General features: G+C 37.8%; 1 protein-coding gene across 1 annotated transcript in view; it reads left to right on the top strand.

The window, feature by feature from the left end:
• LOC111659689 (sphingosine kinase 1) overlaps positions 1-17,698 on the top strand; it is a 42,259-nt gene extending 24,561 nt beyond the window's left edge. The window contains exons 3-5 of the mRNA XM_023412691.2: positions 5,689-5,783; positions 6,642-6,757; positions 12,574-17,698. Of these exons, the coding sequence (XP_023268459.1) occupies positions 5,689-5,783; positions 6,642-6,757; positions 12,574-13,462 (1,100 nt within the window). The 3' untranslated portion in view covers positions 13,463-17,698. The remainder of the gene's footprint in view (positions 1-5,688; positions 5,784-6,641; positions 6,758-12,573) is intronic.
• Positions 17,699-22,100: the final 4,402 nt, after the last annotated feature.

The raw sequence follows: 22,100 nt of genomic DNA, 5'->3' as shown, positions 1-22,100 counted from the left end.
GCTTTTCAGAGAAAAATTCTGTCCAAACAAAGAAAATCTCACCAGCAAAAGTCATCACAGATCACAGTGTAATGCAGTGTAAGGGTCACACCTCAGGCACTCCCTGTTGTGTGTGTGTGTGAGAGAGACTGCAAGGTTGTGTGTGTGTGTGTGTGTGTGTGTGTGTGTGTGTGTGTGTGTGTGTGTGTGTGTGTGTGTGTGTGTGTGTGTCTGTGTGTGTGTGTGTGTGTGTGTGTGTGTGTGTGTGTGGGCAAATTTTTGTGTGCATCATTGTGGCCACGCCCTCAGGCACCTCCAGGCAGCTGAGTAAGCTGTCACAGTGTTTATAGTGTTTCCTGCTGTATTACAACACACACACACACACCTACACGTATTTAATAAGGCAGTGCTGTTTAACTGTCATCAACTTCTGTCATGTTGGTGGATCAGTACTGCAGCTACTAGACTGTGCTGCTTGAAGAGAGCTGCAGTCAGCATGTGTGTGACAGCAGGGTGGAGATTCGTCTGCAGCTGCCTTTAATGGGATGATACAAGGTCAGCAGGAGGACAGAGCTTCTTCTTACCTTACGTGCACTTAACCTGTAACGGTGTAAAGGAACCGGTCGAGGCAGACAGCCACCTACCCACTCAGAGCCGGTTTCTGATCAAAGTGTTAAAAGGAAGTTTTTCTTTCCACTGTCACCAAGTGCTTGCTCATGGGGAAATGTTGTGTCTCTGTGCATAATATTTTAAAGAGTATGGTCTAGACCTGCTCTATGTGAGAAGTGCCCTGAGAATAACTTCTGTTAAAATTTAGTGATATATAAATAAAATTGTCTTACCTTGACTAGAAGCTAATGAAACATTTAAAATGATGAAAGAGGGGGCTGTGATTCCTCCTGCCCATACTCGCCTTTCATCCTTCTTTGTGTTTCCATCCCTCCACTGCAGCAATAAAAAACATTGTATTTTTGCTAAATAAAATGACTTTAACAATGAATTGATTGTACTTTAAATCCTCCAGGTATATACAGAGTATTTAGGCGAGTGTAATAAAGTGTAGTAGACAAACCGAACAATAGTTTAATCATACGTTTTGATATAAAGCAAGTATCATGAGCCTAACACTGATCTGTAGGTTTACTGATCCCCATGAAGAAGAAAGAAACACACTCTTTCCTGTCATTTATGTATATATTGGACGCTAGTGAGGGTTAGTCATCTCTGCATCCTTCTGAGGACATTTTGAAAACACCAAAGTCCTGTAGCTGTGACCAGAGGCCAGTAATGAAGCAGATGACTGTAATGAGTTAGTCAGAGTCCACTGCTTCTACCCACAGGGAGAAACTCAGCTGGACAAAAGTACTCCTCTCCTCTGCTCTGCAGTGTGACTTGCCTTCATCCCTACATCCCTGATATTTGTTTTCCAACATTGCTCCGTTTTGCCATCATCAATCTAACTGACGAGGGGAGTTGCATACTAAATCTGCTCTCCTCCCTCCACACTGCAGTGTCCCTGCTTTGTTGCTGATTTGAGCCCCTCAATCCTTTTTGGTGTACAGCCTCTGCATAGATAAGGGAACGTGATGTGACAGGACTGATAAGGAGGAATCGATTCCTTTATTCTGCAGAGTTTAGGGAAGGTAAGGTAAGAAGAAAGACCAAGAAATCAGATCCCTCTCTAGAGGAGTGGCGGGGGCAACGGTGTAACATGACCGTTCTTCTTGGTTAAGACATTAACACAATGGCAGCATTTAAGGACTAAACAAAGTAGTTACACGGAAGAGACATAAAAGTGGAGAGCTTATTTTCAGGTCCCTGCAGCCCACAGGTCAGCAAAGTCTGGAAAAGATGAAAATGTATTTGTGGGCCTTGAAAAGAAACTTTAGAAACTTTCAATATAATTTATATAATAAACAGTAATGAAATACTACTTGTAATATACACTGTACTGTTGGATCTAGCAGCTAAATTAAAGTGTGTAATATCAAATGTTGGTCTGGCACTACAGCACCTGCTTGCAAGGTGCAAGGAGAAAGAAAAGCAGTCTCAAAAACTCCAAACATACCTATAAAAGTCCTCAAACAACTCTCATTTTACACTTTTTTTTGTACAGATTAAACAAATGAGATAAACCTGTAGGGAGCCTTAGATGTGCTTGTAGGTGGGGTTTGTTTCCTATGGACAGAGCCAGGCTAACACAAATATACATATGTATATATATTTAGTTTACAGACATTAGAGTGGTCTCCATCTTCTCATCTAACTCTCAGCAAGGCAGCAAATGCAGGCATCTCCTAAAATGTTGAACTGTTCCCTAAAGATCAACTCTATCATCAGACTGACAGTAAAATTGTTCTAAATACCACAAGTCTTGTTTTGACACTTTAAAAGTGTTAGATATAAACATTGTCCTGCAGACGTCATCCTAAATGTTTTAATGTAATGAGGGAAAACACGGATACATAAAAAAACTGGTCCAGTTTCAAGACATGGAATTGTTGATAGAGAGAGAGAGATACAAATACAGATACAGAAGAAACATACTGGTTGAGGAGTAGACCCTTTGTGAGTTTTGTGTGATTTGGGGATTATTAGAGTCTCAGCTTCTACACCAGATATTGATTAGTAACCTAGTTAATGGCTTCCTTACGGCAGGTCTGCTGTATCTTTGTGTGTAGGTTTATAGTATTAACTGTTGCTGTAGCAGACGTTTCTAAAAATCCACTTGCAACAGCTTCACAACCATCGCTCCATCACACTATGATCTGTTTTCTCAGTCTCATACATTCTCTGTGTTTTGTCTCGTTCATATCCTCCATCGCCTCCATGTCTGTTTTTATTTTTTACCAACAAAACATGCCGCCCTGCCTTGTGTGCTTCTCTCAACAACAAAAACAGAGAGAAAAGCACACGAAATAAAATCTGTTTGTTTTAAAAAGTGAAAGAAATGCAAGAAGGATATTGAGGAACGAATGGTATGAGGCAAGTTTTACTGAACCTCAGCGGGAAAAACAGAGGAGAGTTGTGACTGAAGCTGTGACGGTTCGGTGCACTCGACTGGCTTTTCTTCACACCTCACAGCCCTCCTGCTGTCCTTTAACCTTCAGGCAGAGGACGCAGACATTGAGAAGTAGTCAGAGACAGAGAGAGAGAGAGATACATCCCTCCATAGGTAAACACTAAACATGAATATTCAAAAACCTGATTCCAGAGAAAAAACGTGGCTGGTGCAAGAAAATCCAAAAATATGTTAAGATATGATAAGTGACAGTGAGTGAGTTTAGTCAAAGTTAGTTTGATAAATGTCCACATGATGAACCAGTTTAAACTGAGCTGAAGGGTCAAGATAGAAAACAGAACTGAAGTCAGTATGTAGAACTGGATTCATCGGTGAATCTGTTTTCTTCAACTTTATAGTGTTTGATTACATTTACAACTGTGCATATAGCTGTACAGTGACACTGCACAAAGTTTCCACGTGGTGCAAGCACAAAAACTCACATCAAGTGGCAGCTCATCACTAACTCAAATAATTAATAAAATATCTGAATATCTGGTCGAGCTCTTGTTTAAACTCACCAGCTCTAAAACCAGAGGTGGAAAGTAACGAAATACATTTACTCACGTTACTGTATTGAATACTTTTTTTGTGTATTTTGTATTTTTTAAGTACAATTTAAAATCGGTATTTTGTATTTTACTTGAGTACGTTTTTACTCAAGTATTGTACTTAGTTACTTTATAAATCCTATCCGTTACTGAGTAAAAATAACAATTCAACCTACAGGGGAAAAATACGCGCCAGAACCAACAGTGACTAACTTTACAAAACAACTAACTTTAAGTTGCTACTTAAACTGAACAAGAAGTTCAGTTGTTGTGAAGTTTTTGTTTTTGCACTTACATTTGTTACACTTGTTCTTTAATTAAAAACAAAATAGTTTTGGATTTCTGACCCCTTGTCCTATTTTTACTACCCTCACACCCCACACAAAGAAAGTAACTAAGTAACTTTTACTTAAAGTACATTTCAAATGAACTACTTTTTACTTTTACTTGAGTAATATTTCATCAAAGTATTGGTACTTTTACTTGAATACAAAATTTCTGTACTTTTTCCACCTCTGTCTAAAACTCGAAGAATTGAGAGGAAAACAGATTAAGTTTGTTTTTTGAAAGTGTGATCTTTTGTCCCTCAGACATCCTTAAGGAGTTTTTAGGGCATCCACCAATAAAAACATGAACATTGTAATTTCTCCAAACTTCACTACTAGACTGGAAATTACTATTAAAATGATATTCTGCACTCTCACTGCCAGTATCTCCACACAGACAGTGGTCAGCAGTTACAGATTTTATTACTACCCACAAAATAACAAAAGTGTATTGGCTTCAGTAAATTTCTATCCATCAATCCATTTTCTGCTGCTTATCCGGGGTCAGGTCACAGTGGCAGCAGGTTAAGCATCGCAGACTGGATGTCCCCAACAACATTTTCCAGCTCCAGCCAGGCCAGATGAGATGTATAATCTCTTGAACGTAGATCGACTGGTAAATCGAAAGCTTTGCATTCCGGCTCAGCTCCCGCTTCACCACAATGGTCCGGTACAACACCCGCTTTACTGCTGGCACCGCACCGTTCCCCCTGTCAATCTCTCGCTCCATCCTACCCTCTTTTGTGAACAAGACCCCGAGATACTTTATACACTTTATTCTGTGGGTATATACATTCCAAGGAAGGTTCCTGAAAAGAACTGTAATTATAAGGAAAACTGGTCTTTCCTTGATGAAGCAATTTAATTTAAACCCAAATTAATATTTATGAATTATTCCTTTATTATTGGATATTTTATTCTTCATGCTTGTTTCATTATGCTTGCCTGTAGACAGGTTTTTGTGTCTTCAGCTGACCTGCCACTGACTAAAAGACTCTACCTTATGCATGCAATTAATTAGAATTAAATAATTGAAGTGTACTAATTAAAGGCTGTCTCTACTCTCTCCATACTTGGGGCCAAATCACAAGGTTCTCTCCAGGAAACTTCAGGGAAATTACAGATCTGTTAAATGAAGCATTACTCTAAAAGTCATGTGGTGTCCTGACTCTGGAGTTACTCTTGTGTCATCCACCTAAAGAGGCACCTGGCCTTGACACCAAAGACCCACTTCATCAGATTATACAGCCCCAGATTAATTTGATGAAGTGCTCCTGGGTAATTTAGTTGTTCCGATGTAATCGGCAGTGTGACAGACGCTTCATTTAAGACCATATATCAACTTTCCCCTCCAAGGTGATACTTTAATTTGGCAACTGAAGGGGAAAAGAGAAAGAAGATTAAAAGTATGGAGGACTAGGACTATTCTGTCACCTCAGATCTTAATGTCTTCTTTATGGCATGACTTAGATCCGATGTACGTATGTGTGTCATGTGTAACCTCATTGCTAATTTAGGCACACACAGGACAGGTTGTATTACAACTGGATCATCAGTAGGGGCCAACAGCTAACACCTGCAGTCTGTCACACCTCCATTAGAGCTGACCATGACCTCTGACCTCGCTGATGAGGGAGGAAGCTGACAGGACAAATTTCTCTTTTAGTAAAAGTATGAGAGAAATATAGACGCTTATCCCTCGTTTCTCGGACAGGAAAGACACACCTATACGAACACACTCACCATTTCTGTGTACGTGTCTGTTTTGCAGAGCGGCAGAACCACGCCCGAGAGCTGGTGAAAGAGGCCGACCTGTCTCAGTGGAGCGCTTTAGTCATTATGTCAGGCGACGGACTTCTGCACGAGGTAAAGAGAGACATGGCGTACATGTTCACTATATTCACATCCAAACTCACGACTGTTTGGATTTAGCTCAGAACAGTTGAAGTCAACGTTACAGACTTCTGTCATCATTTTAAACCAAATGTCTGTTTCCTGCTGTTGTATATAAAGATGAACGTTATGTTGCATATGTTCATGAAAATTTTACATTACTATGAACCTGAAGGGTTATGGTTACAAATAGAGCTGAAACAATGATTAAACTAGATGATCGACAGAAAATTAAACAGCAACTCTTTTAATAATTGAAGGCTAAATATCTTTGGGTTTTAGACAGTTGGTCAGACATGAGCAGTATGGTATCTGGTATTTCAGAGATCAATTATGCAGTTCTATATATAAATATAATAGTTTGATATGTTTTACATTTATAAACTAGCCTTTGTTAGTATGGTATGGGTGGTTAAAGTTGTATTGTCCGTGAACACTGCTCAGACTGCAGTGTGAGGTAAATTCAAAATTAGTTCCTTTATTATACTAGTGCAGCCTAATACTTGATTTTCAGAACTGTAATTCAGAAAAGGTTTTCAAAACTTTACTTTTAGATTTATTTTGTTAAATGAAAGATTTTTGTAGAAAAGCATGTTTATTTTCTTCAGAGGTCAATACAAACAGAATTCAAGAGTCTAAAACTGTCAAAATTATGATTTTAATCAGTAGATATCTGATTAAAAAGGTGTTGTCACTTCTGTACCGTAACAGTGTTGAGATTCGATACTCAACCCTGCTGCTGTGTCTAGTTTCTTCTGTCACTTATAGAAAATATTAATTTGTATTTTTATGTGTCCGCCCAATTAAAGATGTATTTTCTGTGTCTCTCAGGTGATAAATGGTCTGCTGGAGAGACCAGACTGGGAGGACGCCATCCAGACCCCGCTGGGTATCCTTCCTGGTGGATCAGGCAATGCCTTGGCGGCGTCCATACACCACTACTCTGGGTGAGCCACATGCAGAATGATGAATAAAACCAAACATCAGCACGTTATGTGTAGATCTAACCTGCGCTGTGGAAATATGTTGGGGTGCTTGTGATACTGAGTGTCCTCAGGGCTGCTCACACACAGCTCTGGCTCGGTGAAGCATCACTAGATTTGCTGGAGAAGAGCTTCAGTGATTAATCGATTAGTGGCTGGTTCCTGGTTTACTAAACTGCGTGATAGTAAATCTGAATTTTGTTGCTTAATTTGGACTGGAAATAAGGGGCACTTTTCACAATTTTCGCTAAAGTAAACGGCAGATTAATCAATAGCGAAAATAATTATTTATTGTAGATGAGAACATCAACTTGTAAAAAATATCATCTGCATTGTAACATCATTATTCTGTCAAGAATCGCCTTCAACAGAGCTCCACAGAAACCAGTCTGACCAGTTAGGTGACATACTGATTCATAGTTTCAAACAGTTGTCAAGGATTTTCTCCAAAACTTTCAGCTTGTCCCCCGTCAGACAGAGCTACCTGTGCTCTGTGAAAGACTGGAGCAGACACAAGAAACTGATGTAGCTGTCAGTAAAAGCAGTGCAGAATGTACAGTGGGAGCTTTGCTGACAAGGACGTGCTGTGTGTAAAGGCCATAATCCCCTTGAGTCTGTTGTACTTCGGCAGAGCCTGTAATACTGATGGTGCAATGTCTCAACTGTCCTATTATAAAAACAGGTATTTCTGCTGCTCCAGCTCCAGACAGAAATACTGGCTAACATCTGATTAAAAAAAATCTGACGTAGCATATAACTATAACCAAGCCTCAGACACACACGGTTCTGCTCCCTGGTGCTCTTCAGTGTAAAATGCACTTATCTCATCTGTATTAATTATTAATGATTAGCTCATTTGAGTTTGGAGATCATTCAACCAGAACAAAGAACAGAGAGAAGAAGCCGAAGGGCTTAAAGAGAGGAGGAGAGAGCAAATGAATGAATGAACAGTATCTGATCTCATGAGATTCAAAGGTAGATAAGCTAATGCTGCCTCATTTACTCATAGACTTTTCTTTATATTATATGCAGTCTGTGGTTTATTTTATAGTGATCAGTAAATTCTCATTTCAGACTTGTGGGATTGTTCATAACTGTTTATTTATATATATATATTTGAGAGCATTATACAGTTCATACATTCGCATCAGATTTTGGATACTAAATGGCAGAGGGTAAATATAGTGCACTATATATTAAGTATTGGGCGATTTTTAGATCAATATATTTGATATTAGGGCTGCAACTAACAATCATGTTATCACTTAATCTGCAGATTTTTTTCTCAATTAATTAAATAATCACATCGTCTATAGAATGTCAGAAAAAAGTGGAAAACTACTGTGAACAGTCCGTCATCAATAAAAAGATCGGGGTGTCCTTGTGGTTTACGGTTTGATACAACAGCCTTGACCCTGGTTCAAGTCAGTATGAGACCTTTGTTACATCTCTCTGCCTCATTTCCTGTCACCTTCATCTACTTTGTGAAAAAGATATAAAATGATGAACACATAAAATTCCCCAAACAATAAGATTCATATAAGTAGTCTCGGCTAACCTTCATGATAATCTAAAGTTTAAACAATATTTTAATCATAAGAGTTGCTTTTTAGTGGTTGCGATACGAAACCAGCGAGTCTCAGTTAAACACCCTGTAGAATTACAGACAGTTTTTCATTATTGTCAGTTTTTCTCACCTTCTCTGGGATTCATGCAACAGTTTGCAGTAACTCCCTGAACCAGGATACATGAAGTCAGCAAGTCTTTGGCTTCGTATGTTACTCTTAACTGTCTGGGCCATTGGCGAGTACAGGGCCATGAGACATTTGCTAACCTGCTGCAAGGAAACAATATGATTTGGGAAAAAAAGAGTTGAATATTGATTATCAAACTTTTTAGGCTCTTATAATCTTTTTCTGCAATAATTACGTTGGTCTTTCCTCCTCACGACCTGTGATGCCCACAACAGGACAGTGATTTTGATCTAAAGGCTCATCACTCCATGATTACCATTTTGCTGTTACTGTCACATGAGTCACATAGTGAACATGAGTACAAATCAGAATGAGATTGAGAGCTCGTACCAGATTCTTCAGGCTTAGCATGTCGTATAGCATCCATATGTTTGACCTTTTTTTCCAGCTGTGAAACCCTGACAGTTGAAATGACAGTCTGTGGTACAAAAAAGGTTACGGACCCCTGCATAAATTTGCTTTTACATTTGTTAACAGTGTGGAGACTGTTACCGACTGTGTTCTGTGCCCTTTCTACTCTGAAGTCACCTGGTGTCACGAGGAAATGAAAAACCTCAACCTTTAGGCTGCTCCTACTCTTTGTAGGTCGCTTTAAGCTTTATCTTGCCCTTTTGTTGTTTCATTTATTTTTTTATGTCATTTTGTATCTGTTTGGGATTTTTGACCCCTGACTAAATCAAGGCTAAGTTGAATAAATGAACAATAAAATGAAATGAAGGAAAACATCTCACACTGATGGTTCTGTCTTCACCAAAGAGCCACATTCATTCATCCCTTCGACTGCATCTGCCAATCAGCTTCTCATCAAACAATGGTCTTCCAGCCGGAGCGGCAGCAACAATGAGAGGAAGAGACCAGACTCTGTATTGTTTACTCTCCTCTCACACTCCCGGGGCATCCAGAAAACATCTCTCTCTCTCTCTGTGTGGTTGCTGCAGGCTGTCCTGCAGTGGCCCTGGCCAGAGTGTATTTGGTATTATTCCCAGCTGAATGTAGGGTTCACAGAGGCTGCGTGGATCAAACGAGTGACAGCCAGAATGTATCTGGTATTATGCAATGCAGTGAACAAGTTCGCTGAGTGAGGGTTTAATGTGTTTCCGTACACAAACATAATGAGCACGAGCTGGAACATCATCTGCAAGGCTGAATGCTGGTGGTTTCTGAAGTGACAGAGGTGACACTTCGATGTGAGGGAGAGTCTCCCTCCCCTGGTGGTTTACAGGCACTGCATGAAAAGCTTAAAATACATGGAGAGGATCTAGATTATCTAGTTTGTGAGCAAAACTGTTGCTGCGCTGTAAGTGGTGGAAGAAGTGCTCAGATCCTTCACTTAAGTAAAACTACTGGTAAAACAATGTAAAAATACTCCATTACAAGTAAAAGTACTGCATTCAAAATCCTGCTGAACTACAAGATCTATTCTCAGCAAAGTGGACTTAAATTATCAAAAGTACAGATACTCTTCAGTCAGAAAAGTCCCCTGTGAGTGAGATGTTATTATAAATGACATAATTCTTCAATGTATAAGCAGCATTTTACTGCGGTAGCTGGTCGAAATGCAGCCAGTTGAACTACTTTATACACTGTTTGGTACTTTAGTTGAGTGGTTCCCAAACTGTGTGTTCAGACAGGACCTGATGCAAATTTTGGAGGCGGTGCAATTGCATTTCTTGAGTTGAAAATCATTACAATTTCAGCAAAACATCGAACCTGGATATAAAAGAAAAAAACTGTTTCTGATGAGTTCTGAGTTCGGTCGGTTCTGCCTTTGCTGGCTAGCTCACGGCTAACATCTGAAAAGCTGGTACACTGGCTGTTTGGAGTGAATACAAACAGTAACGTGGTCAAATTTAGGCAAATGAAAGGCAAAGATTCCCTTTGCTTTCCAGAGAGATGCTGCTATACAAATTCATATTCATTTTTCAGACATTTTTATATATTTATATATATTTTATGTATATATTTTTTTTATATTGGATAATTTGACCTTTTCGGGCCTTGAACAGTGTATCTACATAAAACTGTGTGTGACATTAAAGGGGCGAAGCTTTTTTAAGTGGACCCCTAGATATCTCATGGGCATTTGAAACTTGACAAGGTGCTCTTAATAAACAAAAAAACTATTTTGGAAGAGGTCTCAATTCAGACGGGTCGGAAACCACTGATTTTATCTTAAATCAGAAACCTATCATGTGTTTGTTTCATATAAAAAGTTAATCTTAAAAGTAAGTATTTTCTCTAAGTGTCAGATAAAGGTAGTGGAGTAAGAGAATAAAGAAGCATTAACTGGAAACACTTAAGTAAAGTGAGTAAATGTACTTAGTTACTTTCCACCAGTGATGATATAGACACTGGACTGTGGGTGGAGGCGAGCTGTAGGTTTTATTATATCTCTCTTCTTGCCAGACAATGATTAGACAGAAACAAATCCGAGGAAATGTATATGAGATTGTTTGGATGTCCAGACTGGTGAATATATTCAGGATGATGAATATGTAGAATAACTGCAGGGCCACAGCCAGCGAACTCCACCGAGACGTCCAGTCATCACTGTAATTGGATTTGGGTGGTAACAGCAGGCAAATCTGTGTGTGTGTGTGTGTGTGTGTGTGTGTGTGTGTGTGTGTGTGTGTGTGTGTGTGTGTGTGTATGAGGGGTGTGTGTGTGTGTATGAGGGGTGTGTGTGTGTGTATGAGGGGTGTTAGCATGACCTTCCACCTCTGTCTCCATTCTCCCAGATGGGGTTGTCTTTGTTGTCTGACTGGTCTGTCATGTCTGAAGGCCCATAAGCTGATTCTCTCCCACCTCCAACATTTGTCCCCGAGCCTCTTGGTTTATTGAACCCACCCCCCTGAGTCACCCTACCCCCTTCACCCTCATCCGTCTCCCTTCATAGCTCCATGGGGCTCCACCCTTCTCATCTACCTCCTCTCTCCCCTCTGTATTTTTCTGATTACACAATAAGGTCACAGTTACTCTGGTATTGTGTAACACTCCTCTTAAAGCTCACTCCCCAAAACACACACACGAGCCTTGACCCACTTCCTAACCCAAAAATATTAAGTGCACCTTGCAGTTTCTATTTTTGAAGCTAGGTTTTTAACTGTATCTGCTCCTAGAGGACTGGTGTATGGCTGAAACGATTAGGCAATTAATTGTTTATGAAGAAAAAGTGCAAAAGAAAAAATTAGCTCTTTGCTGTTTTCACCTGGTTATATTTATTTCTGCAAATTACATGTATTTGGGTTTTGGACTGTTGGTTGGACAATATAGCTTATTTAAAGACATGAGAGATGAGAGATGAGATGGAAGTAATTCTGTGGTGCCTGTTGTTTCCTTTTAAAACTAGAGCTGCACGTAGCGGCTCTGCGCTGTAGCAGCAGTCCGGACAGAAGCATGTTATTAATATTGGTTGTGGTTGTCACAATTTCTTTCTTTCTTTCTCTCTTTCATTCTTGGGTCAGGTGTGGTGACAGAAATTTTGCTACAACTCTTCAGTGACATTACCTGCACCAAAGCAACACTGTTTTTCAGTTGAGGAAACGATCTCACCACTAGTGTCATGAGGTGGATCGTTTTCTCAACTGTTGTTTTTCGCGCCATGCAAGTACTTGTCTTTGTTTGAAGGTTGAAACTCACTTTTTTTTCCATTTAGCAAAATATGTCAAATCACTCATGCGTCAGTTTAAAATAGGGTAAGCTTTCTCATTACACATCAAACAGTCTGACCAGCTTCATTCATTAAGTTTTGACACTAGTGCTAGTTAGTACTGAAGCTACATTCTCAGACATATTTATTAATTATCATATCATCTTAACATATTACACAATTAATTTACAACAATCACATTTAGCACTTTTAAGTGAGAGAGAATGACAGATAAAAAGGCAATTCAAACACCTTTCAGGTGTAATTTATATGAGCGCGACTTTAGATAGCCCTTGAAGGCAGCACAAGATGAACTCTGTGGTGTTCGAGAGTCCAGCTCTGCCTGTTGTGACTAACTCTCATCTCTGCTCCTCCAGAGCTTCTCCGGTGTCCAGTGAAGAGCTCCTGGTCAGCTGTGGTTTCCTGCTCTGTAAAGGACTGGTGTCCCACATGGACCTGGTCTCCGTCCATCTCTCCTCAAGCCCTCGTCTCTTCTCCTTCCTCTCTCTGGCCTGGGGCTTCGTCGCAGACGTGGACGTAGAGAGTGAGAAGTACCGTCATGTGGGAGCTGCCAGGTTCACTGTGGGCACGCTGGTGAGGCTGGCTTCTCTCCGCGTCTACAAGGGCAAGCTGGCTTACCTGCCCGCCACCAAGGACTACAGCAACGAGAGAGGTTTGAGAAACAACAAGACGCTGCACTGCAACTATCAAGCTTCCTCCCTGAGTCCAGCCTCTCTGCTGTGCCGCCAGTCCAGAGACTCTCCCTGCAAGAACACCTTCCACAACTCCTGCCACTCCAACAACTCCCTCAAAGTGCGGAGGAGAGAGAGCACGCCTTCCAAAAGCGCCACCAAAGCTGTCCCCGGCCCATCTGACTCCCTGCTACTGCCCCTGGAGCAGCCGCTGCCCAGCGACTGGGTGGTGGTCCAGGAGGAAGACTTTGTCCTCATGCTGGCCATGTACCAGTCCCACCTGGCAGAGGACCTGCTGGCAGCACCGGACGCCACCTTGGACGACGGCGTCATCCATCTTTTCTACGTCAGAGCAGGAATATCACGCACCGCTCTGCTGAGGCTGTTCCTAGCTATGGAGAAAGGCACACATCTGGCGACTAATTGTCAACATCTGGTTCACACTAAGGTGCGGGCACTCAGGCTGGAGCCGTATTCACCCAAGGGGATAATAACAGTAGATGGAGAAGTGGTGGAATATGGGCCGGTGCAAGCAGAGGTGCACCGAGGTTTGACAAGATTAATCACTGGATGAACTTAATGAACAAACATCACCAGCTTTCATCTTTGCTTTTAAAGGCTGATGGCGTTTAATAAACAAATTTTAGCATTTCAAATCAGAAATGAACAGGTACAGCAGCAAAGCAATGGATGTAAGACTCATTCACTTTTATCTGCAATGTTGTGCTTTCAGCGGTACACCCATGTTTTTATAGAAGATGCTGTGATGTTTCGATGGGATATTACAGCCAACAAGTGCCGTGTATGGAGACCCAAAGTGTCCAATATTTGATAAATGAATAAGGATGAATAATCATATGAATAAATGCAGAAAAAATATGGAATATAACTATGAAATTGTGACAAAATCTAATGCATTTTTCAAACTTATTAATATGAAATGTTATTTAATCCCACTTCTTTTCACAATAAGAGGATGTATTGCAGGTATTATTATTTTAAATTGTTCTTTGATCACATATTGTTTCACACCGTCTTTATCTTTCAATCAAGACAAACAGGGCAGAACCAGTGATGTGACTGTGGCTTCTGTCTCAATACCCAGAAAGACGTAAGAGGCTCTGACTGGTTTGTGTTGACTGACAGTCAAAGACTTTGTTACAAACCCACGGAAGCCCTGAATAATATATATATTTATGGTAAAGATATTACCTTAAAAAGAAAACAAACTTCTTAAGTCATTGTCTTATAAAATAATAATAATAATCAAAATAATAAAAAATCATCTCTCAGGGGCTCCGTATGCAGCAGACTAAACATTTAAGGCCATTTTATTATATTAAATTTAGATTCTAATGAAATTATTTTGATTAACAGGTTGCAATCTGCTATGCATGTACATTTTACAACCAGCCAATCCAAGAAAACTGCTGGAATAGTGGAAATGACCTGCAAAATACTCGTACGTTAGTGTGAAAAGAAAATATACAATTTCATAATGATGAGCTGATTTTACAATTTAATGCCTATCTTGATTTAATATTTAACACTTTGGTGTCTCCATAGCCACAATTGAGCGTACTGTAGTAGTAGTGTTAGCCTCACTTTACAGACACAGACACATACAAAGTCACATTTCATCATCTCATGATGAAGTGTTTAGCCTCCATGGAAATAAATCCATCACCATCTTTAGCCTACAGTATCTCATCTTGTTTATCGCTGCATGGAGAGCATGTCTTCTCTGTCCTGAATCTGACATACCAGCTTGAATTACAGCATCTTATGCAACAGCTAAGGATTGGATTTATGCGTTCACAGCTCCTCTGCGGAACGATGGAGACAGTTTGTGTGGAGTGTGTGGAGTCATTGCCCTGGTTTGAACAGAGGTGATCAGGCTTTGTGACTGTTTATTGAAAACACAGGGTTATTGGTAGTTGAGTCTGAGAGGATGGTGCTCATCTACTCTGCCACGGCACGTTGCTGAGTAATGTGGAGGAACATGTACCTCCAGTTTGTGCTGCAACAGAGATAAAATGATCCCAGGAAGGCATATTGTGTAATACATCATTAAATGTAACTATTTATATTTAATTTATTACCTCACATCAAGGCTGTTTGGGAAGGTCCCACTGTTTGGTCACCAGACCAGTACTGTTTCAGATCTGTTGCCTTAAAATCACGTTAGCGTCAACCTTGTTTCCTAAACCAACCATGTTACCTTAATTTCACTTGACAACAGAATCATTTCCGTCACTCCACTTCTTTTATCTTGCGTTTTTTATATCTTGATTTTATTCTCATATAAAGTTAAAACAACTCGTTAAAAGCAGCAGTGAAATGAATGTGAACAGCGAGACTTCAACGTATTTAAAGGGTCACTTCAATATTTTCATTTTCTTATGAACCTCTAGTGGCATGTATTTTTAACATTTTTTTGGTAAATTTATTTTATTGGGAAGAGATTTGCAGCATTAAATAATAACAGTAACAATTCATTTACAATGATGTTTCCATCGTTCACTCCCGGTGGAGGATTCATTTCTAGTTCTAGATCTTTACTAGAGCTCAAAGAAAATACTGAGCCGTTAATCCAGCTATTCATTGCACTCTGTGTAATCACAGGGTTCATTTAATTGGTTGCTGGCATTTCTCCTGTCCTTGTGTGTCAGTGGCTAAAATCAGCGACCACTTCAATGGCACTAAAGAGAGAAGAAGAAAAAGAAAAGAAATCCTTGAACTGAAGTAGATGCAGCAATGACGGTTTGAAGTGGTGCTCCAAAAAAAGACGAGCTGAACGTCATAGATTGACAGTAACTGTGTGAAAGTGTTCAGTGGCTGCAGCTCTCGGCTGACTGATGTGCTCCACGGCTGCATCCTAACGTACTACTCGTCTTCTTCTTCCTTCTCTCCTGCTTTCACCCATTCAACTGCTGCTCAGAGTACTGCAGTGCTCTGCAGAGCAGTCCCAGGCCTCAGCTGCTTTTCAGACACACACACGCAGACAGACTCTCAGTGGGGGATTTATTAATAACCATCACCTAGGTGTCCTTACCATTGAGCTTTAAGTCACATGGAAGAAATGATGACTAAGTGTTCTGGCCTACACATGTTAATCCAAATAGAAAAGTTTAGTTTCGGGTTGAATGAGTTATGTTTAATTAAATTAACAAATATCTTATCTGGACACAAATTTTCTCTGACTGTACAATAGTCAACGTGAAATATACTGTAGGTGCTGCCTTAAACGGTGGGTTTGGGGGTTAAAGCTGGTTGAAACAGCACATTAGTAAGTGTGTGGAGAAAGACAGAATAAAAGGAGGGAGGAGAGAGAGAAGGGTATCGACTTGTTAAATGCTGCATGAGGGAGTGGCGTTGTGTTTCTGACAGGGCGCCCTCATTCTCCCTCCTCACCACAAGAAATCATTCGGGAGCATTAGCGAACTGTTCTGACGCTGTGAGAAAAAGAGGAGGGTGTTTCTACCTGATGAACGAACACACAAACACAGTAACAGTAAAATTAGGGAACCTGAACCATTATCTGGTTTTAAAGATGATGTCTGTCGATTTAAATATGAACGAGGAAGGTCAGATTGTGAAGCCTTGATGTGCCTGTTTTTATCAACATGCCACGACTACGTTTGACACTGTAAAGAAGTGATTTATTATGAAAGACCAACATTTATTTCTGTTATACATGTTTCTGCACAATGTAAGTTTGTTGCCAATGACTTTGAGTTCATTAAACAGGCTTTAATTTCGTTAAATTATGTTTACTTATGACAACATGTGTTCATCTGAAAATTGAGAAGCACATAAGATGGAAACAGTACTTGAAAACATGCTTGTTGCGCTTTGCTTTTGCTCTTGCTTTAGTGGACAAATGTGGCCTGTGGTAACAAAACCTTTGATTTTACCTGCTGAAATTGTTGCATCTGAAAAAAAGGTGTAAAATGATCCAATAATTCATCAGAAAAATGAGACACCAACAGTTTTTTGTGTTTTCGGTTGTTTTTTCCTGGTTGGGAACCACACGTTTGTTTTCTTCTTCTTTTTTTTTTACACCACAGAGAGCTACAGACCACTTTCATCTTTTTTTGCTATGCAAAGTCGGATTTGTTGAGTGATGCAGCGGTCCATTTATCTGTTTGATGTGCCTTGATTGTGCTGCCTCCTGCTGGTTAGAACTTGGTGGTGCATCCACTGATTTACCATTTGCAACTGGCTGAATTTGAAAGTCAACTAATTTTATCATCACCGTTTTTAAATCTGATACGCTCAGAGGAACAGACAAAAACTAAAGACTGAGTCAAAAGAAATCATCTGTACTCTTGTCAGAAACTGTTTAATAACGAGACCAAGGTGCCGCCTCATCATGTAATCTTCAGCATTTCTTCTCATCAAGGAGAAGAAACTGGAGTGAGTCCAGCTTCCCTCTGCAGGCCAGTGTGATTGAAAGTCTGTTTGTCACAGGTAAATCAGACTAATAAAACAAAATAGGAAGAAGGACCTGATGTACATTCCTCTGTCAGAAACCTGGAGATAGAAGAAACTCACTTTCGTCTGACTGTTGATTTGCCAATTGTCTTTATCTGCTGCTTCTGAACTATTGTTGTATTGTGTGTTTAAATGTTTATGGTGAAGGGAAAACTGTTTTTATTTTTTCTTGCACACTGAAGATTGAATGATTCTTTATTCCAAGAGAGATCTATTTTTCCATTTAGACAAATGTCTGTAATTTTCTATCATCAAATCGAACATTCTGCTGGAGTGTTTTTGATCAAAAAATGAAATAAATGATGACAAATAACCTGTCTGAGATTTGGTTTATGAAACTTTTGCTGCGTCTGCTTTTGGGACACTAAGATAAAGTGCTTTCTTTGATGCTGCTAGCTCGAAACATCTGAGCAGTTTTTGGCCTTGATGTGTATGTTCACAGTTTCTCACAAGGGCGTAGGTTTGCTTATGGATGGGACATGTCCCTTTCAATATTTTGGAAGGACAGAATTGTCCCTACCAATATTTGAGTGAACTGTGAAATGTTTGGAGTCATATTAGATCATTTCAATGTGCCCTCCAAGAGACTATATTTCCAAGATAACTGATTTAGGCATGCTAGCATTTGATTTACTAAAAGGGCGGGGTCTATCTGGAGGCTCACATCATGTGAGAATGTCACAGTGGTACCTAACATTACCAAAAAAAATGTCAGCTGATGTTAACCATGTTAGCTAGCGTTAAGCAGCAAGCTAACTCAGGCATCTGTCTATTGTCAGGTTGCGAGCAGGAGTAAACATAAAGGGGTGGGTATATCAAAGTATAAGTTTAATTTCTATTGAAAAATCCCATGAAAATGTCGTCATGAATACAATGACTTTTTTATGCCTTACTATATTGTGTTTTTTTAAATAAGTTTATTCCTTTCTATACTATGACATCTTCATGCCATACTATGATTTGTTTTATGACGTATATTGACATTATATGAAATACTATGCTATGACATTTTTTTAAAATGCTATGCCTTATTATACTATGACGTTTGTTGACATGAGACACCATACTAATCCAGCCTTTGGGAATACGTCATTTAGATCTCTGTACATGTTTAGATGCATGTGGACGGAGTTGTGCCTCACTGTCACTATCATCTGCTGATCAGATTCTGGGTCAAGGTTAATATATTCAGGTGGAATTTATTCTTCATCCACAACAGGATCATCAGAATCACAATCAGAAAAATCTTCCACCTGAAAGTTGTCACCTTATATTGCATTAAGCAACTGTCCTGCTTTTGACGTATGAAATATGAATGAATGAATATGAAATATACCCTGGAAATGTATCACATTAGATAAAAAAAAAATACAAATCAATGTCAGACTAATTTGGAGGACATGCAAGAACTATTTATAATCTTGTTAAATGTTGGTTTCTTCACAAATCTTCTCAAGCTATGTTTCCTTACTTTTACATCTTCTGATCTAAATGAACAGTAATAAAATCCCAGTGTCCTCAAGTGAGTACTTCATGTTTAAAAGCGTTATAGCTTCTTACTATTGCTAAGAATTGTCAAATTTCCATGCCATGTCAAAATAAAAGCATTATTGAGTATAAATAATAACATTTTAACCATAAAAGTTGATGAGGTTTTGTACTGATTTCGGTATCAGCGGTAGAGTGACTTGGCTGAGATGGCCGCCATCTTGTTTTTACACTGCGTTTGCTACCACTTTTGTTGGGATCAACTCAGTTTTATGATATTTTTATGCCATACTATACTATGATGTTTTTAGACACTTTTATGCCATACTAGACTATGATATTTTGATTCCATACTATACTATGAAGTTTTTTGACATTTTAATTTGATACTATAAAATGACGTTTTTTGACATTTTTATACCTTACTATAACTATGACATTTTTATTCCATACTATACTGTGATTTTTATTGTCATTTTTACACCTTACTATTACTATGACATTTGTATTCCATACCATACTGTGACGTATAGTGACATTTTTATGCCATACTATACTATGATGTTTATTGACATTTTTATGCCATACTATGCTATAACATTTCTTGACATTTTTATGCCATACTATACTATGACATTTTTTAACATTTTTAGGCCATACTATACTATGACATTTTTGGCCTTTTTTTGCCATACTATACTATGACGTTTTTTGCCATTTTTAGGCCATACTATACTATGACGTTTCTTGACATTTTTATACTATACTATACTATGACATTTTTAAGCCATACTATACTATGACGTTTTTGACATTTTTAGGCCATACTATACTATGACGTTTTATTTTTATTTTTATGCCATACTATACTATGACTTTTTTTTTAACATTTTTATGCCATACTATACTATGACTTTTTTTTTAACATTTTTAGGCAATACTATACTATGACATTTTTGGCCTTTTTTTGCCATACTATACTATGACTTTTTTTTTTAACATTTTTGTGCCATACTATACTATGACGTTTTTTGACATTTTTATGCCATACTATATTATCACTTTTTTTTTTAACATTTTTGTGCCATACTATACTATGACGTTTTTTGACATTTTTATGCCATACTATACTATGACTTTTTTTTTTAACATTTTTAGGCCATACTATACTATGACGTTTTTTGACATTTTTATGCCATACTATACTATGACTTTTTTTTTTAACATTTTTATGCTATACTATACTATGACATTTTTATGCCATACTATACTATGACGTTTTTTGACATTTTTATGCCATACTATACTATGACTTTTTTTTTTAACATTTTTAGGCCATACTATACTATGACATTTCTTGACATTTTTATGCCATACTATACTATGACTTTTTTTTTTAACATTTTTATGCCATACTATACTATGACATTTCTTGACATTTTTATGCCATACTATACTATGACGTTTTTATGCCATACTATACTATCACTTTTTTTTAACATTTTTATGCCATACTATACTATGACGTTTTTTAACATTTTTATGCTATACTATACTATGACTTTTTTTTGACATTTTTATGCCATACTATACTATGAAATTTTTATGCCATACTATACTATGACATTTTTTTGCTATACTATACTATGAAATTTTTATGCCATACTATACTATGACATTTTTTTGCCATACTATACTATGACATATTTTAACATTTTTATGCCATACTATACTATGACATTTTTTTGCCATACTATACTATGACATATTTTAACATTTTTATGCCATACTATACTATGACATTTTTTTGCCATACTATACTATGACATATTTTAACATTTTTATGCCATACTATACTATGACATTTTTTACCTTTTTATGCCATACTATACTATGACGTTTTTTGACATTTTTAGGCCATACTATACTATGACGTTTTTTCAACATTTTTAGGACATACTATGCTATGACATTTCTTGACATTTTTATGCCATACTGTACTATGACGTTTTTTAACATTTTTAGGCCATACTATACTATGACATTTTTGGCCTTTTTTTGCCATACTATAATATGATGTTTTTTGCCATTTTTAGGCCATACTATACTATGACGTTTTTTGACATTTTTATACTATACTATACTATGACATTTTTGACATTTTTATACTATACTATACTATGACATTTTTATGCCATACTATACTATGATGTTTTTTGACATTTTTAGGCCATACTATACTGTGATGTTTTTTGATATTTTTATGCCATACTATACTATGACATTTTTATGCCATACTATGCTATGATGTTTTTTGACATTTTTAGGCCATACTATACTATGACGTTTTTAGGCCATACTATTCTATGACGTTTTTATGCCATACTATACTATGACGTTTTTGACATTTTTATGCCATACTATACTATGACATTTTTTAACATTTTCATGCCATATTATACTATGACGTTTTTTGACATTTTTAGGCCACACTATACTATGACGTTTTTTAACATTTTATGCCATACTATACTATGACATTTTTTAACATTTTCATGCCATATTATACTATGATGTTTTTTGACATTTTTAGGCCACACTATTCTATGATGTTTTTTAACATTTTTATGCCACATTATACTATGACATTTATTGACATTTTTATGCCATACTATACTATGACGTTTTTTGACATTTTTATGCCATACTATACTATGACGTTTTTAGGCCATACTATACTATGACTTTTTTTTATGATTTTTATACCATACTATACTATGACATTTTTATGCCATACTATACTATGACGTTTTTTAACATTTTTAGGCCATACTATACTATGACATTTTTGACCTTTTTTTGCCATACTATACTATGACGATTTTTATGCCATACTATACTATGACGTTTTTTAACATTTTTAGGCCATACTATACTATGACATTTTTGGCCTTTTTTTGCCATACTATACTATGATGTTTTTTGACATTTTTAGGCCATACTATGCTATGACGTTTCTTGACATTTTTATGCTATACTATACTATGACATTTTTATGCCATACTATACTACGACGTTTATTGAAATGTTTATGCCATACTATACTATGACATTTTTATGCCATACTATACTATGACGTTTTTTAACATTTTTTGGCCATACTATACTATGACGTTTTTGACATTTTTATGCCATACTATACTATGTAGTTTCTTAACATTTTTATG

Source organism: Seriola lalandi, unplaced genomic scaffold, assembly GCF_002814215.2.
Source record: "Seriola lalandi dorsalis isolate HSWRI2012SDOR001 ecotype SW California unplaced genomic scaffold, Sedor1 jcf7180002054486, whole genome shotgun sequence".
Lineage (NCBI taxonomy): Eukaryota > Metazoa > Chordata > Actinopteri > Carangiformes > Carangidae > Seriola > Seriola lalandi.
The sequence above is the reverse complement of the archived record's forward strand: the minus strand, read 5'-3'. Positions and strand labels throughout refer to the sequence as shown.